This window comes from Syngnathoides biaculeatus, chromosome 2 (assembly GCF_019802595.1).
Source record: "Syngnathoides biaculeatus isolate LvHL_M chromosome 2, ASM1980259v1, whole genome shotgun sequence".
In the NCBI taxonomy this organism is placed as follows: domain Eukaryota; kingdom Metazoa; phylum Chordata; class Actinopteri; order Syngnathiformes; family Syngnathidae; genus Syngnathoides; species Syngnathoides biaculeatus.
Window position 1 is genome coordinate 27671247 of NC_084641.1, and position 12087 is coordinate 27683333.

At 45.5% G+C, this 12087-nt stretch overlaps 1 protein-coding gene across 6 annotated transcripts in view; it reads right to left on the reverse strand.

Moving 5' to 3' along the window:
- cfap74 (cilia and flagella associated protein 74) overlaps window positions 1-12087 on the reverse strand; it is a 71837-nt gene that overhangs the window by 36559 nt on the left and 23191 nt on the right. For all 6 annotated transcript variants that reach the window (XM_061844916.1, XM_061844903.1, XM_061844934.1 and 3 more), the window contains 4 exons: window positions 10772-10878; window positions 8454-8576; window positions 8244-8365; window positions 2802-2930 (listed from right to left, as the gene is read on the reverse strand). In XM_061844916.1, coding sequence (XP_061700900.1) covers window positions 2802-2930; window positions 8244-8365; window positions 8454-8576; window positions 10772-10878 — 481 coding nt within the window. The remainder of the gene's footprint in view (window positions 1-2801; window positions 2931-8243; window positions 8366-8453; window positions 8577-10771; window positions 10879-12087) is intronic.

Sequence of the window (12087 nt, forward strand, 5' to 3'; positions counted from 1 at the left end):
GAACAGCACTATAGCTAGCGCAGCAAGAGACACAGAGTTTAATGCTAGCGTGGTGCTAGTGTGGTGCTAACGCGACCGCCGCACTAATGCTAGTGCGAACGCTAGCACCGAGGTAACGCTAACAGGGCTGGTTAAAATAAAACATCCCGGTAAATATCACTGAGACGCGCCAGTAACACAGCAGCAACACGCTAACACAGTGCTAGCGCAGCGCTAACAGGGCCGGTAAAAGTCACTTCCTCGGCACATATATTCCAACGGTCTCATTCTTACGTTTTCCGGTTGACTGTCCCTCTGCGTGCATTATAAAAAAATGCAAAAATTAGCCGCATCACCGCATAAACTGCAGGGTTGAAAGCGTGTGAAAAAAAGTTGCGGTTTATAGGCCGGAAATTACGGTATATGGAATAGTCTTCAATGGCCAAGTGGCTAAACAGAAGATCATGGAGAAAAACATGCAGGCATGGCAGAACATCTTTGATCTACATGGTCACTGCCTGCAAATTATTTTCCTCAAATACTTAAAAATGAACTTTTACTATAAATTCCTAAAATTTTAAATCCTTAATAAATTTTTGAAATGGCTGTATGAGCATAGGCGATATTAACCCATATAAAAACATCATAAAAATAAGATAAAATTGGATTTTTCTTTTGTTTTGTCTTTGCTTTGATTATTGATACATATTATATGACAATAACCCATGAAGAATAAATCCTAAAAATGCAGTTATTGTGCAAATACCGCCAAACGTCGCTGTATGTGTGTTTTGTCAATAGATTCGGACAAATGGATTGACTGATTTATTTATTTGGGATTACGACTGAGCGTCTTTATCCACAAATGGTGTCAAATCTTCAGAAAAGTCTGATCTTCTCAATATTACAATTTATTTCCCGTAATTACCGGCCTACAAGCCGCGATCTTTTTCACACGCTTTCAACCCTGCAGTTTATGCGGTGATGCGGTTAATTTGTGCATTTTTTTTTCTAATGGCCGCAAGAGAGCACTCGAGCGGAAAAGGTAACAATGAGACCGGTGGAATATATGTGCCGAGGAAGTGACTTTTACTGGTATGTTGTTGTTTTTTTTTTTTAACCTGCAATGTTAGCGCTGCGCTAGCGTTAGCCCTGTGCTAGCATGTTGCTGTGTTACTGTCGTGTGTCTGTGTGTGTTTTTTTTTTTAACCAGCCCTGTTAGCACTGTGCTAGCGTGTTGCTGCCGAGTTACTACCACGTCTCAGTGATTTTTAACGGCATGTTTTTTTTAACCTGCCTTGTTAGCGCCACGCTAGCGTGTTGGTGCTATGTTACTGCCGTGTCTCAGTGATTTAGGCACGTTTTTTTTGACCGGCCCTGTTAGTGCTGTGGTACCGTGTTGCTGCCGCACTGGTTTAGTTTTTTTTTTTTTGTACCAGTATTTTTTTTGTTTTTTTTGCCAGCTCTTTTCATGCTACCGTGTTGTTGCTATGTTAAGTTAAACTAAGGTATTAAAAATTTGAAAACTCTTCCCGTGTACCGTCTTTCTTTGTGATTTGTGCATTTTTTTCTAATGGCCGCAAGAGAGCACTTGAGCGGAAAAGGTAAGAATGAGACCGGTTTCCGAAAAGTCTGATCTTCACAATATTATGATTTATTTACCGTAAAAAGGGAGAAGTAATGAATTTAAGTACAGTAATTTCCGGCCTCCAAGCTGTTACTTTTTTCCACATGCTTTCAACCCTGCGGTTTATGCGGCGATGCGGCTTATTTGTGCATTTTTTTTCCCTAACGGCCGCAAGTGGTCACTCAAACGGAAAAGGTAAGAATGAGACCAGTGGAATATATGTGCCGAGGAAGTGACTGTTAGCGCTGTGCTAGCATTAGCGCTGTGCTAGCGTGTTGCTGCTGTTTTACTGGCGTGTCTCAGTGAGATTTACCCGTAAGTTTTATTTTAACCGGCCCTGTTAGTGCTAGCGTTCGCATTAGCGTTAGCACTAGTGTTAGTGCGGTGCTAGCATATCTCCAAGGGCAAAAAGTGTATTGTGAATGCGAGCTTGTCCAAAAAAAAAGCAGTTTTCACGATGGGATGAGAAGGATTTAAGAGTTTTCGCAAACAAACAAAGAACACAGTTGACAGAAGAGCATCACGTGAAGCCCGGCGAGAGCTGTGAGTTAGGACTTGTTGTTGGGAGTACGAAAAACTAATTAGAGAAAAAAGAAAAACGATAGTTAAGCACGGAGGTGAAAGGCTAAGAAAAATACAAGTCTGTGTGAGAGTGGGAGAAGCAGTGCAGAAGAAGCAAAGTAGAGCGGCAGCAAGGAGGGGGCGGAGGCTGAGGCTGAGCCCATGCGGCACGACTCGCGTTCTAATCCTCACGTTTAAACCGCTGCTGATTCACTAAAGCAGATTACTGCCGTTTCCCCCACTTTCTCCTCCCACCTCGCTGCTCCGGGAGAGCCCCTCACGTTGTCATCTAATACAATTTGCCATATTTTCACCGTAATTCATAACTTCCCAGCTATCGATGCATTAGACTGTCGAGATACAAAGGAACAGAAGGTGGGAAGAAGAACGCAAGCGCCCACGTCGTGCACGCATCTCATATTTGCCCTGCGAGTCTCTCGGTCGATTTCCCGGCGTTCACTACTGCACTCCGATCTTTGTTTGCGTGTGATTAGCGTTACTATGCGGGCTTTTCTAAAATTACAGCCTGGTGAGACCGTGTTACGCATCCCGTGCGAGTCCTTTTCCTCGCAAATTAGATGACGGGCGCTCCAGTGATTCCGTTACGGCTGCGTGTTCTGCGTGTGGCCCGTACCTCGGCACAAACTTCAGGTGAGCGGTGAAGCTCGACTGAGCCTGGAGAAAGCCGGTCCTCGGTATGATCTCCATGTGTTTCCTCATCTCCGGCCACAGCTCAAAAGTAAGCTTCAAGGCTGTGCTGGTGCTGGCATGGAAAAACACATGGATGATTATCATAAGACTGACATCTGAAAGGATATGGATTATATATGAAGATTCAATTAAATTACAACAACAAAGATTTTACATAACTGCCTTACTTTTTTGAGGGAGCTGAGATCACGGGTGTCAAACTCAAGGCCCGGGGGCCATATCTGGCCCCCCCGCCCGCAGGATTTTATGTGGCCCGCGAAGCTAAATCATGTGCATGAACTTCCGAGATTTTTGTTCAAAACTGGACCACAATTTCAAATTATGATGAGGCAGGCAAAGATTTTTACGGTTTCACAGTCGTAACGGCCCGATGAAGGAAACCGTAACTCCAACGTGGCCCGCGACAAAAGTGAGTTTGACACCTATGGCCTAGATGATGGCGCATACACCATCAGTGCAGATAGACAGTTACATTTACATCTCATTCATCCATTGACATTGAGACAACTCGCTCATCCACTCACATTCAAATACCTTCATACCCTCGCAAACTAGTAAAACAAACAGCCGTTCACATAACACAACAGGCGGCTACTCGCTATAGTATATAAACAGTCACTCACGTTTGAAAAATATACGGGTGTGGTCAGTCGTGCCCGCAGATGTAAAATTACGGGTGTGGTCCACCAGTCATGCCCGCAGATATAAAGTTACAGGTGTGTATTCTGCTGGTAATTATGAGTGTACCCCTTTAAGAGCGGAGGGGGGCGGTGTCAGGTAAACTGGGAAGTAGAAGTAGGCTGAGCAGGAGCTCATTAAAAAAAGTTCCCCCCTCAAAAAATACATCGGGCTGTGGTTCACTGCGCTGGATCGGTTTTCATGTGTACCGAGTGTGTGCGACAAGTGCGCAATTGCGCTGTAGCGCAGCTTAGAGTGAACAACATGCCGTCAAGTTCATCGCAACAAGATGAGTTTTATATGGTCCAACTCTTTGAGATCACGAGAATGTATGAGTGCGATTTGTGATTGGATGGGGTGGTGAAGGTTAAGGACAAAGAAGAAGTTGCCGTTTGTCTGGGCAGAAAAAAAAAGACCAGAATTTTCACAATGGCCGACCGTGTGACAGATCGAAAAGCCGGCTAATGACGCCACAGTTAAGACGACGGAACTGCATTGAAGCCACACATGACACTGAGTGAACAGAAACTGCAATGTGAAAATGAAGTGGAACAAACGTTACTGAAATTCAAAGTTTGAATATTATGAAAACGTGATAAGCATCGTGTTACAGTACTTCATTATAGCAAAGAGCAATCGTGTACTGATTTCATTAACAAAACATACTCTACATTGGGTACAATACATAAAAGAAGACGTTAGAGCACAATTTTTGTTATACTAAACTTTCTTTTTTGGAAAGCAAGCATACTGGACAAGTGACCTTTAAGGCAAGTTGACCTTTGGTTTGGCAAAATTCTGAAAAAATATAAAAAAAAACATCACATACAGTTACATTATACTGCAGATATAGTTTACTATTTACATGTATATCCATCCAATTTCCAAGCTGCTTATCCTCACGAGGGTGGCTGGAGCGCTGCAGCCTATCCCGGCTGTCACCAGGTAGCAGGCGGGGTAAGCCGTGAACAGGTTGCCAGCCAATCAATCACAGGGCACACGAAGACAGACAACAGTCGCACTCATGATCGCACCTAGGGGCAATTTAAGAGTGTCCAATGAATGTTGCATGTTTTTGGGATGTGGGACAAAACCCGAGTGACCGGAGAAATCCCGCGCATGCACGCGGAGAACACGCAAACTCCAACAGAGGGACTGAACGGACGGTGTCGAGCTCGTTTTTGTCGCGGGCTACGCGCCAAAATGCTAATAATATCTCAACGTCATCACTGATGACACACGACAATTGGAATTTTTTTTTTTTTTTATTGACTTTCACAAGAATCATGGAATTTGACGCAGATGACTTGCCTTCGCGGGCCACATAAAATCACATGGTGGGCCAGATTTGGCCCCCGGGCCTTGAGTTTGACACCTGTGCGCTCGGGCGTTTTCCTCACGATTCTGAGGACCAGGGTTCAAATCCCGACCCCACGTGTGCGGAGTTTGGATGTTTTTCCCCGTGCCCGACGACTGCCGGGATAGGCTCCAGCACTCCTGTGACACTCGTGAGGATAAGTGGGTCACAAAATGGGCGGATAGATATATACAAACCAGGCAATTTCAAAGCTTTCAGGTTTTTTCTTTCAGGATTACTTTTCTCTCCGTCAGAAATGACCTCATCATGGGATGTGCATCCCCAGGTCCACATCAATGAGGTCACCCATTTTTCTCAGCGCTCCAACAGATGGTTTCGCCCGTGGCAACAAGCCTCCGTGACAACTGGAGATATAAATTGGTTTCTCCCGTGGGAATTTGCAAACCCATCAAGGCCCCTGCTTACACTTTTGTAAAATAATAGGGGGGTAAAAACTTACTTGTTACTTTTTTTTTTGGACTACTTTCGTCGGATGAACTGACCATTTTGGAGTGCGAGTTTTTATTCCAAAATAGACGCCCGTGCAAATGACCCACATCTTGAAAAAGCCAAATTAGAATTTTCACATTCATTTTTGGAGCCCTGTGGGGGGGGGGGGGGGGGGGGACGACGACAACAACAAAAAAAAAACTTTCAATACTGCAAAAATGGAATATTAATCAACCATTTTCTTTGCCGGTTATCCTCACGAGGGCCGCGGGGACTGCTGCAGCCTATCCCAGCTGTCAACGGGCAGGAGGCGGGGTTAACAGCCTGAACTGGTCGCCAGCCAATCGCAGGCCACGTACAGACAAACAGCCGCACTCACAAACACACCTCGGGGCAATTTAGAGTGTCCAGTTAATGAAACCGCAGTGCCTGGAGGAAACCCACGCAGATACAGGCAATACTATGGCAATGATGATAATAATAATATCAGAAATCCGGACCAATTTCTGAAAAACAATCACAGTATTTTTCATCTATCCATTTTCTTAGCCGCTTATCCTCACAAGGGAGGAGTGCTGGAGCTTATCCCACCTGTCAACCGGCAGGAGGCGGGGTTAACAGCCTGAACTGGTCGCCAGCCAATCGCAGAGCACGTGGAGACAAACAGCCGCAGTCACAGTCACACCTTGGGGCAATTTAGAGTGTCCAATTAATGTTCCATGTTTTTGGGGTGTGGGAGGAAACCGGAACCCCCCCAAAAAAAAACCACGCAGGCACGGGGGTGAACATGCAAACTCCACACAGGCGGGGCCGGGATCGAACCCGGGTCCTCGGAACTGTGAGGCCAACGCTTTACCAGCCGAGTCACCGTGCCGCTCATTACAAATCATTTTAGCGATCAGTAAACAATATCACCTATCACTTGTTTCATTCAGTCACATTACTGAATCATAATAACACAATATTACTGTGCTCCAGTATGCATTATTGATACACTCAGTGCAGGGATGCAAGTCTTGTCTTGAGCATTTGCAGGACAGAAACAAGCCGTGCAATCTCACATTTCCTTTCATAAATATGGACAACTACCTAGAGACCAAGAAACGATCGACATTATGGCCGGAGGGCGTCTCGAAATGTCAGTTAAATGTTAAATGACATTTAAACTAAAAACACTTACGGTAACACTTATCACGATAATAATTAAATAGCTTTTTTAGTGAAGCAAGGTTAGAAAAATGCAGTATTAAAGTGAATCTGGACTGGTAAAGGTCACGTGTCATGAAATGGATGATTTTTAGTTTATGTTATTAATGAAAAAAATGTCAGCCAATATGGGCCCATGTGTTTTTTCCACCACAAAACATGATTTTGACGCTTTTTGTAACTCCCGCCATGAAAATCCTCTCGAGGGATTTGTTTTCGAGAAGAAGCAGGAAGTGACGTAAAGGACAGCGGCGCCCCCAAGTGGACTCGTTTGTTTCCATTGGTTTTACCTCCGGGAAGGTAGCTCGTTGTTCCTTCGTGTTAGCCAAAATGCCGGCTCGTTGCATTGCTGGGTATTGCACCAACACTCGGGAGGATGGATTTACCCTTCATAAGTTTGCAAGAGACCCGGTTCGTCGTGAAAAATGGATTGCGCGGGTGCAGAGGACGAGAGCTTTGTGGGTTCTGAATGACAGGTAGGTGTGTGTATACAGCTACAAAAAAAAAAAAAAAATAGTTTGGGGCGGATCACGTAATCGGTCTCTCATAACATAACAAAATATCCGCGTACGAAATATGTCGATGTGCGCGTCGGCATTGGCTGCTGCGCGGACGGGGGCGGCTCTGAAGAACCCAGCCGAGAATGCCTCACTCAGCCGCGTGCGCGCAGTAATGCGCCCCGGCTCGACGGTGTTCATGGAGTACCGCGGTGGCTTTGAACATCCCCCTAAAAGCAGCACGGCTCGGCTACATTATATGCCACCACGGCGCCGAAAATCAGCCACACCGGCTAAGGCGCCATGTTCGGCGGTCACGGCTTCCGCGAAGGCTGCGCGTCGGGCTTTGCGGACGGGGACGGCTCTGAAGAACCCAGCCGGGAATGCCTCACTCAGCCGCGGCTCGACTGTGTTGCTCATCGCGTTCGGCGGCGTCTGTGAACAACCCCCTAAAGCAGCACGGCTCGACTCCGTCATAAGCCACACCGGCGGAATTGAATCGGACGGGGATGCGGTTTGGCCTTGATCGCATATCATCTGAATATGGCTCGAAACAATAGTGTAATATTGCCTCGGTAACTTGACTCGGTTGTTTGGTTTCCGTTGAGTTTCCGTGTCAGAAGGGGCGCGTTTGTTTCCCATAGTTAGGGTGCACCGCGTGTTTTCATTGGCGAATGTCCGGGTGACGTCACGGACAGAGGACGCAACCAATATGGCGACCACTTGGATATCGTAGAATGACACTTCTGCAACTTTGCGCATGGATGACGCGCTCTCCGCTCACATTGATTTTTTTTCGTATAGACATTGAAGTGAATAATGTTATCTGTATTTCTCATTTGAATATCTATTATAGGATGACACTTGGGCTTTAAGCAATCTGACAACAAGCAAGCGATTTGTTTATATTATCAAGGCATACTGTATCTCTGATGTATTTATGGCTTGAGCTACTCTCATGGTGTCAGTTGAACATTAATGAGACATTACACTGGCAAATGATCTGATGCTATTTCTGAATCGCAATTGGCTTCAAGCGGCTTCCTTTTTGAAAATGATTTGATTAATCCTTCATCAACTGTACGAGGCTATTCTGGGAATTGAACATAATACGATAGCCGCCGTCGGCGCGTACGGAGGAACACTTTGGGACGAAAAGTTGAGATTTGAGACGTACCTGCTTTGGAGTGTGACAACCTCTTGGTAAAGGTGGTCGAACATGCAGATCTTCATGTCGATATTGGGCTCCACCACCCACACGGGGAGGCCCGCTCCCTCGCCCTTCACCAGGATGGCTATCTGTTGGAGCCGGCGTGCGTTCAGTTGCCATCTTGAAACAAAATGCCATCATCCTACGTTAGATGACGACGAACATTCGTTCTCTTACTGGGCAGCTGGTCGGATCCGAAAACTTGATGTACAGGTCCACTTTGACTTCTCCGGGAACGGTGGGAGAGAATATTATCTCCAGCTTGACGCTTTCAAAAGGTCCAATATCACCTTCTCTTACCTGAGATGGGGGGGGGGGGGGGAGGAACCCCAACTCAATCATGTAATGTATGTACCGTAATTTCCGGCCTACAAGCCGCGACTTTTTTCCACACCCTTTCAACCCTGCGGTTTATGCGGGGATGCGGCTAACCTGTGCATTTTTTTATAACGGCCGTAAGGGGGCGCTTGAGTGGAAAAGGCAAGAATGAGACCGGTGGAATATATCTGCCGAGGAAGTGACTTTTACCGGCCCTGTTAGCGCTGTGGTAGCATGTTACTGCTATGTTCCTGGCGTGTCTCAGTAATATTTAATCGGTAAGTTTTATTTTACCGGCCCTGTTAGCCTTAGCAATAGCACCCTGCTCGCGTTAAACTCTTTCTGTGTAACGTCTTTCTTTGTAAATAACTTTCAATGTGGGTACTTGCGGCTTTGACACAGCTGCGGCGTACATATGTACAAATGTACTCGGTGAGGCTTGTAAGCCGGTGCGCTCTGGAGGCCGGGAATTACGGTAATGTGAGACAGAATAAAATACACCACGATGAATGCGGGACAGTTTCACCATTTCTCCTCGGGAAACAAAACTGATATTTCATCCACCAAAATCACTCAACTGAGCATACAATCCAACAGCTACGAAACAAATGTTTCACGCTATAATAAAGCCAGTACTGTCGGGCCGAGAAAGCGTGATGTATTATTTGCCATAACACAGCAGAGCCTTCAAACAGGCCGCGTGCAAGTACGGTATCAGTCAAAATGGCACTGACAGACGGGCTGGCATGTGAGAACGTTCAATAACATAAGGCCATAACAAATGCAGATGGAGAAGGTGATGCGCCATTAGCTGCTGCTTCAGAGACGTAATGGGCCTTGAACAATTCAAGAACGTCGCACGGGCTAATGTAGCACATGGAAAACACGAAAGCGAAGAACAAGACTTGTACGGGGGTCATCGTACGTCGTGATACCTCAGTGATCAACAACCCATTCGTCACGAATAATCCTGCGTTTGATGGCCAGATTAAAGTGAAGGTAAATCAATCTCAACAAAGTCTTTCCGCACAACCCACAATTTCAAATTCCAAAGGTTATTACACTGTCCAATAGAAATTTCTTACAAGGTCTTTGGCATCTTACATTATTTTCAAGACAAACGAACTTTGAATTTAAGGTAATTCAAAAGTGTAAATGTTCTTGGCTGACTTCTTCACCGTCAGTTCAATTCCCTATTTTAAATGTTTAAGGTGCAGTGTAGTTTGACACGACAATGAAGTATGCTAAGATTGGAACATATAGATTTTTTTATTAAAATCCAATATAATCCAAATAATACGCAGGGGATCTTGGTTTCAGACTGTACTTGACACTTTGTTGTAAAGAGTGTCAGTTTTCACAGTGATTTTTTTACCGAATTAATGTAATCACTTTGAATTAATTGCCCTTTGTTGTGAATGTGAGTAAGAATGGTTGTTTGCTTCTATGTGCCCCGCGATTGGCTGGCGACCAGTTCGGGGTGTACCCTGCCTCCTGCCCGATGATAGCTGGGAAAGGCTCCAGCACTCACGTGAGCCTTGTGAGGATAAGCAGCTTTGAAAATGGATGGATAATCACTTGGAGAGGCATGAATTTCAATTATGTGAGCATCTGCCACACGATCAAAAGGATTCTGGTTTGCATGTGTCGGCCCTGGCCTTTATGCGCTGGATTTTTGGAAATGGCACATTTGCGACAGCGCTAAAACTGATCCATCCTGACTTTGCGCTAGCGTAAGGTTCACTGTCACATTTTGGTGGCAGAATGTCGATCTGAACTCGAGACCGCTCAGACTTAAGTCCGGCGCAATAGGTAGACCTAATGGTAGTCTTGACACGATTTTTGGTGAATTTGATCCACCAGACGTCCGTGGAGCTTATGAATTTGTCTGCAAATAACACAAATTCCACGGACGTGTGGTGGGTTTCGCACATTAAAATTGGGACCAGTGGGAACGTGAACCATCGGAATCATTGTTGAAATCAGGACACTGAACAAAACTCCCATTATTAAGCATCAATTTATCCATGTTCTATTTTGCTTACCCTCACTGGGATTGTGTGTGAGGCGGAGCAACCAGCCGATCAATTATTATATTTACAAACAATGTGATGTAAATCATTTGAACCTACATGCTGCCACTTGAAAAGTGTACGTGATGTCATTACAACACTTACATTCCCTATTCGAATATCACAGGAGTCAGAAAGGGCCTCTGTCATCTGGCCAAGCATGCTGGAAGACACAGAAGCAGATCTCGGGTCTGCAGCTGAAACTTGCGATTCTGCAGACATATCCAGTCAGGATAACAATTTCTGTTCTTGGAGGACAAAACGTGCTTGAGAAGACACCAAAATCACGGACGGTAGCGTAAATTATACCGTAATTTCCGGCCAACAAGCCGCGCCTTTTTTCAACCCTGCGGTGTATGCGGTGATGCAGCGTTAGCGTTAGCGCACCTGGTGATAAGCCTCGGAACACAAAGAGTTTAACGCGAGCGTTAGCGCCGCGCTCGCGTTAAACTCTTTCGGGTGCGCTCTGTAGGCCGGGAATTACGGTAATAGCGGTACAAAATGTTTTTCTTTTAGACATCAAATAACTAAAAACGAAGACAAAAACATTCCCCGAAAAGCCATCAATTGAAGGACAAAAAGAGACAGAGCAACATCTTAACATACATTGTACACGATTCAGAGGACAGCGTGAGCACCTTATCAAAGCCTTGCTGGAGGAAAGTGCTGAATGCAACGACGACGACTGACGCGACATTCGAGATGAGACTTGCTTGTCTTTTCCTGTGCGAGCAATACAAGGTGAAGCCTGCTTTGGGTTGTCGTGCGCTTGTGTGTACTTTTTAGTATTTAACCTGGATTCTCTTTGACAAATCTCATCAGTTGGTCATTAAGAATTCAGTTGTGTGGAATTGACAGGTGCCAAATCGGTGTTGAGTCGGTATCTAATTTGCAGTCGGATGCCATGTGACATCGCTCTGGGAAGCTGAACTCCATCCAAAGGGACGACACACTTGCGCTCGGTGACATTCAGCTCGGTACAACGCTGACAGAAAATCAGGAATTCGGACAGTTCAGACTTGCTTCACGACTAAAGAAGCAAAATTACTTAATTTTCTGCAGAGTCGACTGGGGACATTTCATAATATTCTCTCTCTTTTTTTTGGGTGGAAAACATCTGTTGCAGTTTCCACTAAAACAGCAGAACAAAAGTCTGTTTTTCGCCAACATGTTTTCATATCCATCCATCCATTTTCATAGCCGCTTATCCTCACGAGCGTCGCGGGGAGTGCTGGAGCCCATCACAGCTGTCGACGGGTAGGAGGCGGGATACACCCAGAACTGGTTGCCAGCCAATAACCGGACTCACAATCACACCTAGATGCAATTTAGGGTCCATGTTGCATGTTTTTGGGATGTGGGAGGAAACCGGAGGCACGGGGAGAACATGCGAACTCCACACAGGCGGGTGCGGGATTGAA